This window comes from Barbus barbus (genome assembly GCF_936440315.1).
Source record: "Barbus barbus genome assembly, chromosome: 3".
NCBI lineage: Eukaryota > Metazoa > Chordata > Actinopteri > Cypriniformes > Cyprinidae > Barbus > Barbus barbus.
The window spans coordinates 19,190,388-19,211,406 of NC_136731.1; the positions used below are offsets into that span (position 1 = coordinate 19,190,388).

Below are 21,019 nucleotides of genomic sequence, written 5' to 3' on the forward strand. Positions count from 1 at the left end.
GACATCTTGACAAGCAGTATTCAGTGAATGGAAGAAAGCAGAAAGGGTGACGGTTTAGACCTCTTCAACTGCTGGTTGCATGCTTTAGTGATCTGGAAAACACTCTGCTCAAGCTGTGTGGGAATATGCAACGGGAAGACACACTAATTATGGCCTCGCACAAAATTCCTGCTTCGCCACAAAGCAGCATTTTAATGAGAGGGTAGTGTAAAGCCAGTGGCTTAGGCTTAATCTATTGACAATAAACTTTTCCACCCCCACAGTACAAATGTTTATTAGTCAGTTAAGTGGATCTGAGAATGTTGAGTGAATGCAAACATATGAGAAACCGGTTATTTGCTTTTTATGGTTTTCTCCTCAGCAGCAGGAAGGTTTACTGGCTTTTGGGGCTCTCAGACATCTTGTGGTGATTTTAGACTGCCATCTTGTGGCTTAGCAAGTACTTTTAATTAGATTGGGTATGATCAGAATGGCATAATATATTGTGCATAGTATGCTGCAGTAAGTGTACTGCATTTCTACTTAACAAAAATATTTGTATGCAAAAGTGGGTTTATAAATTTATGACTGTCATTGGAGTTAAACATCCATTTAAATTTGTATTTTATTTTTTAAATTGAAATCAATACTTTTATTCAGCAATAAATAAATAATGCTTCAAATTTCAAATAAATATTGTTCCTCAAACTTTATCAAAAAAAACAAAAAAACACCTCCACACTTTCCTCACTTTATTACACAGCACAACATTGTTTAAATAATTATAAGAGTAAATATTCATTGAGCAGCAAATCAGCACATTAGAATGATTTCTGAAGGATCATGTGACACTGAAGACTGAAGTAATGATGCTGAAAATTCAGCTTTACATAACAGGAATAAATTATATTTTAAAATGTATTCAAATAGAAATCAGCTTATTTTAAATTGTAATAATATTTCACAATATTACAGATTTTACTGTATTTTTTATTAAATAAATGCAGTGCAATATACTTCTTTAAAAAAAAAAGTGTATAGTGTATATTTTAAATAATTACAATAATATTAATTCTAAATATAATAATTAAAAACAAGTTCCTTTTAAGCAAGCTTGGTGTTACGGAAATATTAAATGTACTTTTTTTATGTGACGTGTATAGAAATGTGTTACTAAAAATAGCTTTTGTTGTTGTGTGGAGCTCATGACAGTATTGTCAAGAAAAATCTATCAGAAAAAATCCTTATTGTTGAGCCCTGAGGCAGCATACAGCATATACTGTGCAGTATGCAGTGAGCAATGCCCTAGTGTCCCATTCCCTACATTAGTCATGAACCTTATCAGCACAACAAAGCCTCAACTTTGAAGAGTAACTGTTTGAATTTGGGAGTTACTGGCACACTGTGCAGTTCTTTTGAGAATTCACCTCTCTCTTCATCTCATTTTCTCTCTCTCTGTAGCTGGCAGGTCTAGGGAGAGGCAGGTAGCATGGCTGAACCCAGACGCGACAGCACCAGCAGCCTGCAGCGCAAGAAGCCACCATGGCTAAAACTGGACATTCCCACCGCTCAGGTGTCCGTGGACGAAGCTCCAGCTTTTGTTCAGGTACGAGCGTCATTGTCTACCTCATCTGAAGTGCATAGTGTAGCTCTGGTTTCCAATCCTGTCTATGTCTCTCTTTCGCAGCCCGTGAAGAGGCATGCTTTCCATCGCAGCATCAGTATGCCTGTGGAAACTTCTCATCTCCCCTCTCCTCCACGTGACCTCTTTGACCCCCGGCGAGCTGCTTTCCAGCGTCAGTCTTCAATCACACAAACCATCAAGAGGTAGGAGAGGCATTACATGTGGCTGTTACTCACATCTGGCCTTACAAACCCATTAGGTCTGAGATTCATGTCTTTTCCAAAGGTCAAACTCTGTTCCAAAACCTAGTAAGCTGTCTCAATAGACATTTTAAAGCAAGACAGGTCCAAAAGGTAGTACAAGATAGCTTGTTTTGGCAGCATTCCGTGCGTCCTTTGAGAAGTCAATCACATAATGCAATGAGACAACCTCATTAAATGCTGGACGAAGTCAGAAAAATGCCATACTATTTATTATTATATATTTAATTAATTCAATTTCACAAAATGTCTGTAAAGTTTTTTTACTTAATATTTGTCTGCTATTATGTTTATGGTTTTAGAGTGACAACCCTTACGAACATTAACCATGGTTTCTATCTCAGTTAGGATGCTACCTTAAAGGGATAGTTCACCCAAAAATGAAAATTCTGTCATTGATTACTCACCCTCATGTCGTTCCAAACCCACCTTCGTTCATCTTCAGAACACAAATTAAGATATTTTTGATGAAATCCGAGAGCTTTCTGACCCTGCATAGACAGCAACACACCTGGGCCAAGTTCAAGGCACAGAAAGATAGTAAGGACATTGTTAAAATAATCCATGTGACATCATTGATTCAACCTTTTTATGAAGCTACAAGAATATTTTTTGTGTGCAAAGAAAACAAAAATAACAACTTTATTCAACAATTTATTCTCTTCCGTGTCAGTCTTTGACGCATGTACTTGACAGTTCTTTGCGCACAAAAAGTAATCTCGTAGCTTCATAAAAAGGTTGAATCAATGATGTCACATGGACTATTTTAACAATGTCCTTACTATCTTTCTGTGCCTTGAACTTGGCCCAGGTGTGTTGCTGTCTGTGCAGGGTCAGAAAGCTCTCGGATTTCATCAAAAATATCCTAATTTGTGTTCTGAAGATGAATGAAGGTATTACGGGTTTGGAACTATATGAGGGTGAGTAATTAATGACAGAATTTTCATTTTTGGATGAACTATCCCTTTAAGATACATTAGCAAAATTTTGGTGAAATGTCACAAGTAAAAAACGGTCTGTTATCTATTATAAATATAGAGAACTATGAAGTACAACTCAAACAAACCAAACAGCTTTTTGTTACTCAACTCAGAGATTCGCATGACCAACTTGCACGCATTGCCAAATATGTGTGTGAAATTCCCAATCACATGTATTCCTATTGAAATGACTCATTAAACAACGATGAATGTAACCAATTGTTTAGAATGCAGCTCACTGCATTTTGGAACAAAGCTAAATGACTACACCAGCATTCATTTCATAGCGTTTTAATCTTGTTGTAGGAGTTTTAATTGGATGAATGCACATTAATGTAGCCCATGATCCTGCATACTTTGTTCTTGATCTTGCATCTGTGAAACGTGTGTGATTCTTTAGTCAACACTGTTGCAAGCCAATGTTGCCAGGCTTTTTTATGATTTGTTTGCTGAGATTGTTTTGAGTTCAGATGTAATAGGAATGTGCATGTGATTCCTGTACCGGAGGGTTTGAATTTTCATGGCTGATAAACCGAATCTGAAAAGAACTAGTGTATTTTCAGCCTTGCTTTGTTTCTATGTATCCATTTGTGTATGTGTGACTAGCACATGTCTCTCACTCATATGCTTCTCGTTAACTCTTCCACACAAGTTCACTGATAATAACCTCCCTGCTGGAATACTCTGCTTCTGCTCATCTTGCTAACCTTGTTCTCTGGCTCTTGTTGATCTGTTTTCCAGTTCTTTTCCTTCACTCTTTTCTTTTTATCTTTTTCTCTTCTGCTTCTTTTCCTCATCCTGTTCTTCCTCTCCTCTCGGGCCATCCACAGCAGCAGGAGGGTGCACTTTGAGAGGATTAACACTGTGCCCATTAAGGGTCACCGTGCAGGGCGGTGCGGTTTCAGACGGCATCAGTCCCTCTCCAGAACCCTGCTCAGGTACAGCGGAGCGCAGGAGGCCTGGCGATGGAGCTCTCACATACAACACACACACAAGGGAACCTGTTCACGTGGCACTGTACCATCTCTCACGCAGTCAACTTTGGTGTTACAGTTGTAATAGTAGTTGTTCCCATGTAAAAGACCATCCATTGCCATTTACAATACATACTCACAGGAAAATAAGGCACACAAGCTGCCACTAACTAATCCTATATGCTATTTAACTACTAATATGTACACTTTAGGTAGTAATGTGTAGCTTTACTAATATGCACCATTTAGGGGTAATAAGGTACAGCCCCAGTAACAGCTTTTGTATATTTGTTTTGCTGAGCAGCATTGTGATGTAATAAAATAATATTGATAGTTACATTTTAAAATTGTTATTGTCAGACCTAAAAAAAAAAATCATAGAAATTATTACAATCTTAAAAAGTTGTGGGAAAGTAATGGAAATTTCTGTAGTGGATATTTATTTTATTGTTGTTTGTGAATGCAGTCTAATCAGCAAAATCTTTTTAAAAAACTCTTATTCTGTAATTTCAAATCACTGGAAAAGTCATGAAAAAATTGTGAAAATGTCAATGTGTTTGTTTCCAAAGAAAATATTAACATAAACAGTTTAAGCAGTTTAAGGTTTAATATATATTTTATGTACTCTCTGTTCAAAAGTTTTGATTTAGTTTTTTAGTTGTTTTATTAAGTTTTATTCCACAAGGATGCATTTAATTGACTAAAAGACATTAAGACATGCATAATGTTACAAAATATTTGCATTTCAAATAAATACTGTACTTTTGAACTTTCCATTCATTAAAGAATCCTAAAAAAATGGTTTCCACAAAAATATAAAGCAGCACAACTGTTTTCAACATTGATAATAATAATAAATGTTTATTGATGAGCAAATCATCATATTAGAATGATTTCTGAAGGATCATGTGACACTGAAGACTGGAGTAATGATGCTGAAAATTTAGCTAATTTAAAATAATGAAATACAAAACTATCATTTTAAATTGTAATCATATTTCACCTCTTCTTTAAAAAGAGAAAGAAAAAATCACATTGACCCCTAAATTCTGAACTGTAGTTTAAGAATTGTTTATGCTGTGTATATTTACTGCTTAAGTATCAGTTTGTTAGCTTAGCAGTATGCTACATTGGGAACCCTGACACAAACTCAGATTGGTTTGTGACAGTTTTTGTATGTCTTGAGGTTTTCTTTGGGTTTAGGCTTGTAATTAATGGAAACATATAGTATGACTATAAAAATTGAAAGCAATTGTAAGCACACATGGTCCCTAATGTCTGAGTCAGATCTACAGTAAGCATTAGCTAAAAGAGACAGCACTGGCTGGCACATACAGGTCCTTCTCAAAAAATTAGCATATTGTGATAAAGTTCATTATTTTCTGTAATGTACTGATAAACATTAGACTTTCATATATTTTAGATTCATTACAACACAACTGAAGTAGTTCAAGCCTTTTATTGTTTTAATATTGATGATTTTGGCATACAGCTCACGAAAACCCAAAATTCCTATCTCAAAAAATTAGCATATTTCATCCGACCAATAAAAGAATGGCCATTATGTTCATTTATGCACTCAATACTTGGTCGGGAATCCTTTTGCAGAAATGACTGCTTCAATGCGGCGTGGCATGGAGGCAATCAGCCTGTGGCACTGCTGAGGTGTTATGGAGGCCCAGGATGCTTCGATAGAGTGTTGGTCTTGCGTCTCTCAACTTTCTCTTCACAATATCCCACAGATTCTCTATGGGGTTCAGGTCAGGAGAGTTGGCAGGCCAATTGAGCACAGTAATACCATGGTCAGTAAACCATTTACCAGTGGTTTTGGCACTGTGAGCAGGTGCCAGGTCGTGCTGAAAAATGAAATCTTCATCTCCATAAAGCTTTTCAGCAGATGGAAGCATGAAGTGCTCCAAAATCTCCTGATAGCTAGCTGCATTCACCCTGCCCTTGATAAAACACAGTGGACCAACACCAGCATCACTGACTGTGGGTACTTGACACTGGACTTCAGGCATTTTGGCATTTCCCTCTCCCCAGTCTTCCTCCAGACTCTGGCACCTTGATTTCCGAATGACATGCAAAATTTGCTTTCATCCGAAAAAAGTACTTTGGACCACTGAGCAACAGTCCAGTGCTGCTTCTCTGTAGCCCAGGTCAGGCGCTTCTGCCGCTGTTTCTGGTTCAAAAGTGGCTTGACCTGGGGAATGCGGCACCTGTAGCCCATTTCCTGCACACGCCTGTACACGGTGGCTCTGGATGTTTCTACTCCAGACTCAGTCCACTGCTTCTGCAGGTCCCCCAAGGTCTGGAATCGGTCCTTCTCCACAATCTTCCTCAGGGTCCGGTCACCTCTTCTCGTTGTGCTGCGTTTTCTGCCACACTTTTTCCTTCCCACAGACTTCCCACTGAGGTGCCTTGATACAGCACTCTGGGAACAGCCTATTCGTTCAGAAATTTCTTTCTGTGTCTTACCCTCTTGCTTGAGGGTGTCAATGATGGCCTTCTGGACAGCAGTCAGGTCGGCAGTCTTACCCATGATTGCGGTTTTGAGTAATGAACCAGGCTGGGAGTTTTTAAAAGCCTCAGGAATCTTTTGCAGGTGTTTAGAGTTAATTAGTTGATTCAGATGATTAGGTTAATAGCTCGTTTAGAGAACCTTTTCATGATATGCTAATTTTTTGAGATAGGAATTTTGGGTTTTCATGAGCTGTATGCCAAAATCATCAATATTAAAACAATAAAAGGCTTGAACTACTTCAGTTGTGTTGTAATGAATCTAAAATATATGAAAGTCTAATGTTTATCAGTACATTACAGAAAATAATGAACTTTATCACAATATGCTAATTTTTTGAGAAGGATCTGTACAGTGCAGCCTTGTTTACTGGTCACTTTCTGGTTTAATGCCTCACAGAGCTCCAGACAGAAACCACTAGAGGTCACCCATTGTGGGATTTGAGTCTACAATCTTCCTGTCAAAAACTTTACACACTTCGCCACACCGCTATTGGTATCGTTCTCCCTCAGTGCATATTAGATTGGCAATGACTTTGTCTGAAATCACTGAATGTTTGTGGGTTGTTTTGTTTTCACATGGTTGTGATTCTCAGCAGTTGTCATGCCTTCAGTCTTCAGTCTTTTGTTAGGGACAAATAAGGACTCCTGTCACAACATGCTTTCACTGTCTCTGACCGTTATAATTTCAACACGACTCATTGTTGCCATTCTTCAAAACTTCATTGAGCTTATCACAGAAAACATTCCAATTCTTCATACTGCTATATGAGCCCACGGCACATTCATCTTCAGTTTTCTTGTGCGGTTTGACACTGTGCCCAGACTGGCAGGCTTTATCTGTTTTCTTTCAGATGAAACAGAATAAGCCTCAATTTGAGTCATGTTTTTTGCCATGCCCTGTGAGTCAGAAAGATGAGATTAGATTGCTCTCTGTGTGATACTGATCCAGGTGTTCTACTGAACAGTGTCCTATTTATAGACACCCAATGTAGTTCATAGTGAACAACAACAATGGATATACAAACCAGGGTTATTTTAATTTTATTTATATGCCATTATAGTATTTATTAATATTTTACAATCACAAATGTGACCCTGGACCACAAAACAAGTCGTAATGATAAATTTTTTAAAATTGAGATTTATACATCATCTGAAAACTGTATAAATAAGCTTGCTTGATGTGTGGTTTGTTAGGACAATATTTGGCTGAGATGCAACTATTTGAAAATCTGGAATCTGAGGGTGCAAAAAAATCTAAATATTGAGGAAATTGCCTTTAAAGTTGTCCAAATTAAGTTCTTAGCAATGCATATTACTAATCAAAAATGACGTTTTGAGATATTTACAGTAGGAAATTTGCAAAATATCTTTATGGAACACGATCTTTACTTAATATCCTAATGATTTTTGGCATAACAGAAAAATCAATAATTTTGACCCATATAATGTTGTCTATTGTCTACGACTTATAAATGGTTTTGTGGTCCAGGGTCACATATATACAAATGGAGGGAAATACATATATGTATTATTTACATCATATATATCATATATGCATAGTCCAGTCTTGAGGAGTTTATTGTTGATCTAAAATATAATTTGTAAATGTATAACTTCCAGGACTTCACAATTTCCAAACATACCACTTACCAAAAAAATAAAAATAAAAATACTCTGATAACCATAGTTTCTGCTAAGACATCATGGTTATTTATTAATATAAAAAAATGGTGGCCAACTAATCTCAGCTTATCTCACTGTCATGAAACAAGAAATAAAACATAATGGCACTGAATGTGCTCCTATATTAATTATCATCAATTAATTATCAATTATTATTACTTCACACCAGTATAGTGACAATTTCTTTATTGATATGTTTTTTGTATTATTTGATTAAAGAATAATACAGTAGTAATGATATTAAAAATAAATAAAATATAATAATAATAATATCATTAATAAGAATATTAATAATAGTTGAAATTAGGTGTGGTTCCTTAATTTATTCAGCTTGTTCTTTAATGAGCTAATGCACATATAGTTTCATGGTTTTCTACTGGTTATTGGCAGGTATGGTAAAATGTTTTAGGCCCTGACTATAGCAGGTGATTCATTCTGTATCTCAAAATCATTCCTGTTCTTCAGAAAATATCAAAATCTATTTGTGGATTCATGACAGTAACACGAACTCTAGTAACTATGTTATTTTGGCAGAAACTACAGTTACCATGGTGCAGTTTTGTAATGGACCACCCCAGAGTATTTTTATTTCATAAAATGTGATTATTTTTGTGGGTGAGGCTGCAGTTTGCTGGACAGCTGAACTTTGTGTTTTTATTTATTTATCAGTTTGACTGAAACACGAGTCATAGTTGAACTTAAAAACATGTCAGCAGTTTGACATTATGAAGCAGATGTTTCCCTAGTTTTTTTTTTTGTTTGTTTTTTTTATGACACAGCTGTGCAGATGGGTCAGGCACCAGCCTAATGTTCCTCAGTGTATGTGCACTTGGTTTCATTTTTGTGACAGGACTTTACTCTGAAGCATGCCTGGGCATGTCCCAGCTCTATGTACTTAGAAGTTTGTTAGAGTTACCTCACCCAAATTTCCTTGATCTCATTTGTACACAATCGAGAGGAGACAGTGCGGTGTCTAGATATTGTGCAAGAACATGCTATAGCGCACAGCTGCAGGAAAACACGAGAGAGTCAGGGGTCGCATGTGATCTGTGGATGGGCGAGCTCAAGCTGAACAAGGGTTGTGTCGATCGCTCTCAGGGGCACAGCGGACTGGTTCGGGGTCAGTAAGGACGGCGACGCCACGCAGAAATGGCAGAGGAAGAGCCTGCGCCATTGCAGCCTGCGCTACGGCAAGCTGAAACCTCAGGTGATCCGTGAGATGGAGCTGCCCAGCCAGGACAACATCTCCCTGACCAGCACAGAAACCCCTCCGCCTCTATACGTGCCCTCATCTCAGCATGGCATGCAGAAGGTACAGTAGCAAACGTTACCACTGGAATAGTTTGTGTGCACCTGTTTTTCTTTTTAACGATGCTCTCTCGGTTCAGATTGTGGACCCATTGGCACGAGGACGTGCGTTTCGCATGGTGGAGGAGGTAGATGGCTACAGTGTGCCTCAAACTCCCATCACCCCCGGCGCAGCATCCCTATGCTCCTTCACCAGCTCTCGCTCAGGCCTGAACCGTATCCCACACAGACGCAAGCGCGAGTCTGTGGCCAAGATGAGCTTCAGAGCGGCAGCAGCTCTGGTCAAGGTGAGCATCATCAGATGTGACTGATATGAGACCCTTTGTTTCAGGTGACTTTGTACATTTGGAACTTTTCTAGAAATAACAGACTAGTTTTTGGTCTGGTTTGGGCCAGAGGTCAAGTCATTTGTATAGCACTTTTCACAACACACCTTGTTTCAGATGAGTTTTAAAAAACAAATTATGATGTTGATGTCTGTAACATTTTAATATCTTCATGCCTTCTTAGTCACATTTAGCAGATCAGAGCTGGAAGATAATATAGTTTACATTTTGTGATGATACAAGCAATCAAGCAGTTGAGATTGGCTATATAGTGTGTATCACTCTGTGAGTTGGCGGTGTCCAACTTTGTATATTCAAAGACGGAGTTACATTTTGCAACAAAATAAACAAAGAAGTACTGTATGCAGAGATGTAATGTTTTTTATTTACTTAAAATGATATAATAATTGACCTTAGTCAGGGTATTGCCAACTTTAATTTTTGACAAGATTGAAAACGAGGCTGTGAGGGACTGAAGTACAATGTGTTAAATTGATTGTACGGTTGTTTAATGTTATACTGATTGTTCGTCTGACAAAAAGTCTTTCCCCCCAAAAAAAAAAAAACTTTTAGTAGACAAAAACTCTTTAAAACTGTTTTAAATGTTGTGAGTTGTGCAAATTATGTGAGCTAAGATCTTTATACAGTGTGTGACATTGTAAAAGCTATAACGGCCTCAGTATGGTGTCTAACCTGATTAAGGGTCCATTAACCCTTTGCTAACTCATGTTAGACATGTTTTGAAACATCCCAGAGGAAAAAAATCTAGATTTCTGTCAACATTAGCTTTAGCTTAGCTTGTTTTAGCTTAGAATTTTTTTTTAATTATGCTATAACAATAGGTCTCGTTCACTAATAATTGTGTGAATACACACAGGAGAACTTCTCATTAAAAAAAAATTCTGCCTAATTCGCAATGCATAATTACTCACAGAAATGTGTTATTAAGCTCATTCTAATGGTAATGAATTTGGTGTTTTCTAAACAAGTGGCTATGTGACTGTTGTTAGTAATTTGCATAAAATACATCCAAAACATCTTCAAATAAGGGTCTCTACAGTGTTTCGTCACTCTATGTGAACATATGGCACTCTCTGAATGTGTACTCTTGCATGAGCGCACACACAGTAAGATCATCAAGCAATGCCAAGTGTGCCATCTTCAAGACCAGCTCAAACACAACTTATGCAGACCTGTTTATTACAGACCTCTCATCGATAAGCTGTACAGCATATATGCGTATCTGCGTTATTATACAGAGAAACCTCACAGCTTGAGGTTTATCCCAGCTTTTCTTACTCTTTCTCTTTATATGATGAAATATATTTAAGATGAAAAGTTTATGTATAAAATTTCATCTTAACACGATTATAAAGCCATCTAGAGTATGTGATTATTGTGTTTGTGTGGTTTTATGAATTTTTTCATAAAATTAGAACAAATTTTAGTACTACCAATATAGGTTTTTCAATGGCCAATGCTGGTACTGATTAATTGTCCTGGCCGATGTATCTGTCTGTCACTAGTCCCTGCTGACCTTGGAGCAAATGTTGGTGTTCAAACATAGTCAACACACAGTTTAATTCACAGCATGACCTTCAAGATTTATATACGGGTTTGGGGAAAATTGTCTACGTCCTGTCTCAGCTTCTTTGTTCATTTTAAGTGACAGAGCAAAATATGTTTTACTGGATTTTTGTATAATTTCCTGAACAAATGCGCAGATTCTCCACAGACCTACATTAGAGCAGAGCAGAAGCTTGTCTGATAATGTTGAATTAGAGCAGCTGCTAAGTAGGATTGTTCAGTTACATTGTTTCTAAAGTGGGGCTCAGCGAAGGGTCATCTGAGGTTGTTTGAGTTCATGAGGACACTTCAGATAAATGTGTGCATTCAATCTTAAAAATAAAAAAACCTGAAGCAGAATATACAGGTCATAGGTCTCACAACACAGTCTCTTTATTCATCATCTTTGATGTACATTTTAGTGATTTGTTCTTAGTATAAAGTCTATGGTATTTATAGCAAATGCTTTTTCTCCTGCTTAGTAAACTATGCTGATAAAGTGTCTGTTTATGTGTATTTTAAGGGTCGTTCGCTGCGTGAGGGCACACTAAGACGAGCTCACAGGCGCAGCTTCACACCTGCTAGCTTTATTGAGGAAGATGTTGTGGACTTTCCAGATGAACTTGATACATCGTTCTTCGCCAGGGTAAGCAAAACGAACAAATCACACACGCATTTGCTTTTGGGAGACTTTTTCGAGTATGTGTATTTATGGTGTGTCTGGCCTCAGGACGTCCTGATGCAGGAGGAGATGTCCACCTTTCACGATGAGGTGTTTGAATCTCCATCAGACTCCACCATGAAGGACGTGGACAGCAAACAGCTGGATGAGTCGGAGCTAACGGGCAGCGCACTGGACAAAAGCGAGTTAGAAAGGAGTCACTTAATGCTGTGAGATTCACAACACATTTATGTGATGTTTTTTTTACCTCCCACAATGATTGTGTTGCGATATCAAAACATATTTTATAGCAGACGATTATTAACTGTAGAGATACTCCAGACACTGTATTTGGACTTTCTGCTTAAAATATGTTTTTTTTAAACATGTGATATCATTTAACTACAGAAAAATGTCATATTAATAATTCAAAATTATTTAAAAAATATATATTTTTATTTTAAATAGAAAAAATAATCATTTATATTAATGTTTCATATATTAAGAATATAATTAAAATAATTTTAAAAGGATTTTTAAAAAATATATTAGTCGTAAACAAATTTGTAAAGTTATATAAGAGTAGTGAAAGCATAGAAAAAGCATGTTTCCTAAGGATGCAGTTGATTGCTCATAGAAGAATAATCATCCTATTTGATGACTATTTATTGACATAATAAGATCTAAAAATGGAAAAAATATTAGTGCTGGGCAACGATTAATCCCAATTAATCACATCCAAAATAAACGTTTTTGTTCTTATAATATACGTGTGTGTATTGTGTATATTTATTGTGTATGACTAAATAAAAGCTCTATAATTCTGTCCTGTTCTTCAAACAGGCCTCTAGAGCGCGGCTGGCGGAAGGTTAAAGAGGGAACGCCGGCACCCCCTAAAGTCCGCCTGAGGCAGGAGGTAGTGAGTGCGAACGGTCAGCGGAGAGGTCAACGGATAGCCGTGCCAGTCAAGAAGCTCTTCGCAAGAGAAAAAAGACCATACGGATTGGGCATGGTGGGAAAGCTGACCAATCGAACATATCGCAAGCGCATTGACAGCTACGTGAAACAACAGATAGAGGACATGGATGACCACAGGTATGAGAACCGAGTTCAGTTCAAACTCTTCTATTAGACTTTTGAAGACGCTTATAATATGAGGTGGTTTTTATTTTATTTTTCAGGCCTTTCTTTACATATTGGATGACATTCGTTCACATACTCATCACTATTTTGGCAGTGTGTATTTATGGCATTGCACCAGTGGGGTTCTCCCAGCATGAAACCGTTGATTCTGTGAGTGCTGCTACATTCTCAAAAGGTCCAGCATGTTTGACGCTCTATTCCTGTTTCTGACCATCTGGTGTTTGTCAACACATTTGTTTCTCCCCCCACAAAGGTCCTAAGAAATAAAGGCGTTTATGAAAACGTCAAATTCGTGCAGCAAGAGAACTTCTGGATTGGACCAAGTTCGGTGAGTCATTACTTTCTAAAGTCAATGTGCAGGAGCTTAAGTTATAACTTAACCAATATCTGATCTGAAGTTCAATCTAAAAACACTGGACACAACAGGCTACCCTTCATCTCACTCTACCTTCAACTTTACCATTGTCATGATGATCAATGTTCTCAAGTCAGAGTATTTAGAAAGTAACCACAAAAATATCATGTATCACAAACTGGAAAGTTGATTGCTGAACTTTCGAGTTTGTGATACATGATGTTTTTGTGGTTACTTTCTAAATACTTTGATGATGTGCATCAAAAGTCTGCATAAAATAACTTTTTTCTGTTATACAATACCAAGTTTGGGGTCAGTATGATTTTTATTTTGTCTTATTTAGTTTTATTTCTTTCTTTATTTTTAAAGAAATTAATAAGTTTATTCATCAAGAATGCATTAAATTGATGATCACAAGTAAGAGAAAAATAAATGAATGCTGCGTTTTTGTTCTTTTCCTATTCAACAAAGAATCCTAAACAAAATTATCATGGTTTCCACAAAAATATTAAGCAACACAAGTGTTTTCAACATTGATAATAATAAGAATGTCAGCATATTGGATCGTGTGAGATTTAAGACTGTAGTAATGATGCTGAAAATTAAACTTTACCATCACAGGAAAATAGTGATTTTACATTGTAATAATATTTCACAATATTTATTTTTCTGTATTTTTTAATCAAAATGCAGTCTTTGGGAACATAAGAAACTTCTTTCAAAAACATTAAAACTTAATGACCCCAGTCTTTTGAATGCCTTTTCGGATGTGGCTTCAGTTCTCAAAAGTGAAACTCTGATTATGTTAAAACATTTCATTGTCCTACAGAATTCATTTAAAATGAACCACTATATAAAATTGTAACATAAGACAAGTCATCGTCATTGTCATCTTCTTATCAGGAAGCCTTGATTCATCTGGGAGCCAAATTCTCACCTTGTATGCGGCAGGATAACCAGGTACACGAACTGATTAAAAAAAAGCGAGAGCTGGAGCGAAATTCAGCTTGCTGCGTGCGCAACGACCGCTCTGGCTGTCTGCAGACCTCAGAGGAGGAATGCTCTGTAAGTACAGGAGCCACAGACTATCAAGATTATACATGTGTTCACCTGACTGAGAAGCTGTCAGGCCATTGACATCTTCCTCTTTCTACTTCAGAGCACTTTGGCTGTGTGGGTGAAGTGGCCTCAGCATCCCAGCACTCCTCAGCTAGAGGGGAAGAACCGGGAGCATGGCTCTGTGTGTCATCAGGACCCCAGGTGAGGGAATATGGCATCACTGGATACTTCAGTTGACAATTTTCACAGAGACATTTCAAACACAAGACTGTTCTGTGTTTTTGACAGGACGTGTATAGAGCCGGCCTCAGTAGCTCCTCATGAGTGGCCTGATGACATCACTAAATGGCCCGTAAGTATTGCAGCAAAGTGACCCTGGACCACAAAACTAGTCATAAGGGTCGATTTGTTTTAAATTGAGATTTATACATCATCCGAAAGCTGAATAAAAACGCTTTCCATTGATGTATGGTTTGTTAGGATAGGACAATATTTGAAAATCTGGAATCTGAGGGTGCAAAAAATCTAAATATTGAGAAAATTGCCTTTAAAGTTGAAGTTCTTAGCAATGCATATTACTAATCAAAAATGAAGTTTTGATATATTTATGGTAGGACATTTACAAAATCTTCATTTACATGATCTTTACTTAATATCCTAATGATTTTTGGCATTAAAGAAAAATGTATATTTTTGACCCATACAGTGTATTGTTGACTATTGCTACAAATATACCCCAGCGACTTTTGTGGTCCAGGGTCACATGAAAGAACTATGGTATTGGACGTGGTAGCGCCAAAGTATTTTGTTGCAGGATTTGGTTAGCTATACATTGTCCTAACATATGTATTACAGATCTGCACCAAATATAATTCTGGGAACCACACCAATCTGCCTCATATAGACTGTACTATCACCGGCCGGCCCTGTTGCATCGGCACTAAAGGGAGGTGAGGACATCTCCTACTACTGACTCTCACACTGCATGATCAACACTTACACATTTGCTTAGTCAACATGGGTTTTTGCTTAGTGAGTGTGTGGGGTTTTTGAAATGTCTTGTGTGTTGCTTTGCAGGTGTGAAATCACATCAAGGGAGTACTGTAACTTCATGAAGGGATACTTCCATGAGGAGGCAACCCTCTGCTCCCAAGTAAGAAGATTTAACCAGCAAAGTGCAGAAATAAGTCAAATATGTGCTATAAGAGATATTGAAGTACATTTAATAATTACTTCGTATGAAATGGCGATGTACAACACAAAATTTAATGATAGCAGATAAGATGCAAAAACTGCTAAAAAATGAAGTCTGAGCTGATAAATAAGTGTTACATAATAATCAAAGCAAATGAAATAATTTGCCAGGTCTTTATGAAGCTACACTATACTGTTCAAAAGTTTGGGTTTTGTTTTGTTTTTGACATTCTCTTATGCTCACCAATGCTGCATTTATTTGAAAAACTACAAAAATAGTAGACAGTAATACTGTGAAATATTACTATAATGTAAAATAACTCTTTTATATTTGAATATCCTTGCTAGATTTTGTCAAGATTCTTTGATAAAAAAGATTAAAAGAACAGCTTTTATGTGAAATAGAAATCTTTTGTAACATTATAAATGTCTTAACTGTCACATTTGATCAGTTTAATGCATCCTTGCTGAATAAAAGCATTAATTTCTTTCCAAAAAAATCTTACTGACCCCATATTTTTATTTCAGTAGTGTAAGTCTTTAAGATCAGTTCAGGTCGCAAGCGAGCGTAAAGCCCTGAACATTTCACCTCTTCTCAATACTCGCCCACTAGACTGTGACATGCAGTGTGAATAAGAACGGAAGGTAAATCTATCTTCTGCTAAGTGCGCTGTAATCACCATGAAGGTTGCCATGCTAATCTCCTCTGCATTGGCAAAATCTGTTGACGTCTGAAAGGGCACACTGTGATTTGGCTGAGTCTGAAGCGTGTGCCAGCTTCAGGTGTTAGCTTAAAAGACTTGTGTGTTAAATACTGTCTAATGTCTTAAGCCTGAAAATGCAATTTAATTTATTATTGGCAAAATTTCAGGATGTTTCTATTTTTGATGTTTTGTAATCTAAAGAAACTCACTACTCTGCCCCTGCCAGGTGCACTGTATGGATGATGTGTGTGGCCTCCTTCCTTTCCTGAACCCTGAGGTCCCAGATCAGTTCTACCGCCTCTGGCTATCACTGTTTCTGCATGCTGGGTGAGCGACTGCACCCCTGTCCACATCAATAACAAAACGAGAAAGCAAAACTTGCTGTAGACGAATGGTCTGTTCACACCTAGAGCGAAACAACAAAAAATGAAACATTGCAGACAAAAGACGAAAGTGAAATGAGAAGGAAAAATATCACAGGCAGCATGGACTGGTCACAACAACAGCGAAACAAAAAGTGAAACTATGTAAACAAAAGTTCCATTTAGATCAAGAACAATACAAAAACGTATGACAGGTCTATTCAAACCAATAGGAAAACAAAAAACTGTCAAACAAGATGTCTATTTACACTACCAGAGAAATAAATATTCATTCATATTAAGGGCAAAGCTAAACATTGCAGACAAAAGACAAAAGTGAAATGAAACAAAACGAAGAAGCAAAATATCATAGTGTTGTCATGAATTGGTCAAACAAACAGCAAAACAAACAAAAAAAACTTAAACTATGCAAACGGAAGGTCTGTTCAGTTAAAAAAAAAAAAAAACATCAAAGGCTTATGACCGGTCTTTTCAAACCAAGAGCGAAACGAAAAGGCAAAAATTTGCAAACAAAATGTCTGTTCACACCAACAGAGATTCAATTATTTACATATGACATTGCAGACAAAATATCTGTTTACCCCAGACCAAAACAAAATGACAAGCAGACAGTGCAAAATCAAATATCAAAGACAATGAGGTCACAGACTGGTCACACCAAAAACAAAATAAAGTTAAACTATTCAAACGAAAGGTCTGTTCAAACCCAGAACAAGGCGACAAGCAATACATCAACTATAACACATCTGTTCACACCAACACCTAAATGAAAAGTCAAACATAAGTCAGCCTGACGGCGGAGAGAGGCTGCCGCAGCGTCGCCCTATGAGCGGCCGCACCGGCGCGACCGGGAACGGGGGCCGCCATTCCTCCGTCCTCCGGGCGCCCCTCGTGCGGAGCGAGACCCGTGTGTAGGACTCGAGTGCGCTGCGGTCCCCCCCCCCCTCCCCTTCACGGAGGGCCTAAAAAAATTTTCGGGAAGTCGTGGCCTAATGGTTAGAGAGTCGGACTTGTAATCCAAAGGTTGCGGGTTCGAGTCTCGGGCCAGCAGGGATTGTAGGTGGGGGGAGTGAATGTCCAGCGCTCTCTCCACCCTCAATACCACGACTGAGGTGCCCTTGAGCAAGGCACCGAACCCTCAACTGCTCCCCGGGCGCTGCAGCATAAAATGGCTGCCCACTGCTCCGGGTGTGTGTTCACGGTGTGTGTGTGTTCACTGCTGTGTGTGTGCACGTTGGATGGGTTAAATGCAGAGCACGAATTCCGAGTATGGGTCACCATACTTGGCCGTATGTAACTTCACTTCACTCACAAACACTGACAAACGGACACCACATAGTCACACCTCGGGTAAAGCAAAATAGCTAAACATTGCAGATGTTTGAACCAAGACCACTGCTTCACATTTAATGCAACAATACAGATACTGGTACATATTAATGCATGCGTCTCCTCTAGAGTTTCAGAAGAGATTTAATAAACTGTGCCAAAATACAGTCTGCAATGACAATTCAAATATATTGACTCAATTTCTCATCAGAATCCTCCCAGACCAAATTATTAGAGCTATGTAGTCAATATTCATTTTACAGCTCTGCTCTCAGGCATGTGTCAACATTTGTCTCGGGAGTTTCTGTTTTTATTCCTACATTTGATAGTTCATACTTAAATGAAACAAAGAAATCTTCTGAGCAGTGAAAGAACAACCCATAGGCTATAAAAATTCCTCTGGGTTTTAATCATGTACACATGCTGGAATGTTTTTTTTACCCATAAGCACAATATCCCATGCTGCACTGTTTATCTCAGATGCTTCAAAAGCTGACAAATACGATCAGATTATCTGCTTTAAGAAACAGCTGACACTTGGAGAAGATGCTGCTATTTAGTATGGCGTGATCTGTAATAGTAATCAAAAAGAGTGCTTCACTGAGCTGCACTTTGGCTCTTTGCCTTCCTTAAGAAGGCTCAGTAGATTAACGCTTCTGCATGTGCCTCCATCACACACCTTTATAATCCCTCTCTCAAACGTCCTTGAACCTGCTGAAGTTTTAGGATTGACTTGGTTACTGATACATATTTGTTCGTGTTTGGTGGCCATTGCACATCGCATTTCATAATCGCAGCATTTGTGAAGACGCTTGTTGAGACATGCCTTTGCCACATTTTTATGAGATAACTGACAGAGGTGTAATTATGACACAGGCGGTGGTTTGCTTGGACATAATTTACAGTCAGTGGCATCATATCTGTGGCATACATCAGTAGAATGTTTATGACAACTGTAGCCATGTCAGAATGTTGTGGTGCGTTGGGAATTAAAAATATGCATTCAAATCCATAAAGATATCACCGCAGCTTATAAACAACGTGCTTGAAACGTTTTCTCTGTTCCCATCTGTTAAAAACAGGATTCTGCATTGCCTGGTGTCAGTATGTTTTCAGATGACAATTCTTCGAGACCTAGAGAAGTTGGCTGGGTGGCTACGAATATCCATCATTTATATCCTGAGTGGCATCACAGGAAACCTGGCTAGTGCCATCTTCCTCCCCTACAGAGCTGAGGTGAGATTTTGCCTCTTTTCTACCCGTAGGGTGCTACAACCAGCCCCTAAAACCTGCTGGTCTTGAAATAGAAATCGCTAACATTAGGCATACAGAAAACTAGATCACCCATTTCTTAATCAGTGACACTATCTAAACTCGATGTGATGCGATACGCATTGTCTTGATGGATATCCTGTGTATTTTATGTTGCACAGTGGCTACAGCTGCTTTATTTTTCATGCTTAAAATTAAACTATTTTATTTATAAATATCCTGTGATCAGATTGATTTTTATGAATTTTATTAATTAGTGACACATCTTTGGCTGGCTCTAGTAATTTATTAAAAAATACTGTGTTTTTATTTTTATACATAACAATAATTTGAATCCACTTGTCTATGATGAGCATGTTTTTAATTTCTGAATTTAAACTCACTATGGCTAAAAGGTAGTACAATTAAAAAAAAAAATCAAAATTGGCATAAAGGTTTTTCAAAACTATATAAATAAACACAGTGTACTCATGTGTTTTAAGCTGGATTTTTGAATGATGTTTTCATTTTCTTTATTATGAATGACATTCTTTGTCATTGGCCCACATAATAACTCATAAAAAATTAAGTTGTAAATACAACAAAGATTATTGGAGTATGTTTTACAAGAAAATACAATTTCAGCTTTTCTATTTCACAATTAATTCAATGTTTCTTTCTGTTTCTCTATAATTATTTGTGAAATTTACTAGAAAATTGGAAGTAATTTGTATTATTTATTTATTTATCTATTTATCTCAGTGTGACAGTTATGCCATTGGTTGGGAGCATCAGCTAAGACAACCAAACCATTTTGTTTTAAAATAGTTTCTTAAAGCACCCCTAAGATTTTAAGTAAATTTTTCAATCATTTAACAACACATTCACATTTGCAGTTCTTTGATGCACTAAAAAGGAATTTGGCATGAACACAATTTTCATTAATAAATTTCTTGTAAACTTACAGTGTGTTGTTTAATGGTCACATGATGACTGGTAACAGAAAATTCCATCTTTTTTGTTTTTATTTTACAATTATTTATTTTAATTGTACATTTCTATGACTGAATTTAGTCAACTTACAAACCCCCTGCAGTGCCCTCATGATCCACCAGGGGACTTGTGAACATGAGTATAGGAAAACCTTGGACTAATGCACCAAGTATACTTCAGTTTTTCATGCGTACGCTAGCGTATGCGTACAGTCGAACACACTGCCTTTCAAAGTATACTCCATTTGATAGCATGTGTGAACGCAGGCGGTCGACACGTGCTCTAGAAATCTTCATCTTAGTCCAGCATCTGCTCTATTTTTACTCCAGAAGTTATAACCAATAAAAATGTTGTTGCGCTCTTTTAAACTCAAGTTGCTGCTCTCTCATAACCCTCTCACACAAGCACTTCTCAAATCGGCCGTCTGTTGTTGTTGCAGTCTCCGGTATTTTGTTGTTGTTGTCTCTATAGTTTAATTTTCTACTGTGAAATAATGTTGTGAGCCAGTGTTGCCACCTTGTGGAACAAGTGATTATTGCAAAACCAAGTTAATGCTAGCGATACAGAAATTGGATGGTGCGCGTACAGTATGTGTGTATTATAATGATGACGAAATTTGCATCACAAGCACTGTACGCTGACCCTCACATACATGGAAAAAGTGAAGTATACTTTGGGCTTAAGAGAACCAGCACCATCTTGGTGGAAAAGGGGTATTTTA

At 37.5% G+C, this 21,019-nt stretch overlaps 1 protein-coding gene across 4 annotated transcripts in view; it reads left to right on the forward strand.

Annotated features, from left to right (window-relative positions):
• The window catches only part of LOC306851762 (inactive rhomboid protein 1), a 53,575-nt gene that overhangs the window by 30,436 nt on the left and 2,120 nt on the right, over positions 1–21,019 (forward strand). For 2 of the 4 annotated variants that reach the window (XM_079388196.1, XM_079388195.1), the window contains 17 exons: positions 1,441–1,585; positions 1,667–1,806; positions 3,674–3,781; positions 9,125–9,338; positions 9,415–9,621; positions 11,750–11,872; positions 11,957–12,117; positions 12,731–12,982; positions 13,069–13,180; positions 13,284–13,358; positions 14,289–14,450; positions 14,545–14,645; positions 14,733–14,796; positions 15,300–15,394; positions 15,522–15,597; positions 16,569–16,669; positions 19,137–19,290. In XM_079388196.1, the coding sequence (XP_079244322.1) occupies positions 1,469–1,585; positions 1,667–1,806; positions 3,674–3,781; positions 9,125–9,338; positions 9,415–9,621; positions 11,750–11,872; positions 11,957–12,117; positions 12,731–12,982; positions 13,069–13,180; positions 13,284–13,358; positions 14,289–14,450; positions 14,545–14,645; positions 14,733–14,796; positions 15,300–15,394; positions 15,522–15,597; positions 16,569–16,669; positions 19,137–19,290 (2,262 nt within the window). In that variant the 5' untranslated portion in view covers positions 1,441–1,468. The remainder of the gene's footprint in view (positions 1–1,440; positions 1,586–1,666; positions 1,807–3,673; positions 3,782–9,124; positions 9,339–9,414; positions 9,622–11,749; positions 11,873–11,956; positions 12,118–12,730; positions 12,983–13,068; positions 13,181–13,283; positions 13,359–14,288; positions 14,451–14,544; positions 14,646–14,732; positions 14,797–15,299; positions 15,395–15,521; positions 15,598–16,568; positions 16,670–19,136; positions 19,291–21,019) is intronic. The other 2 variants (XM_079388197.1, XM_079388198.1) reach the window with 1 other exon arrangement.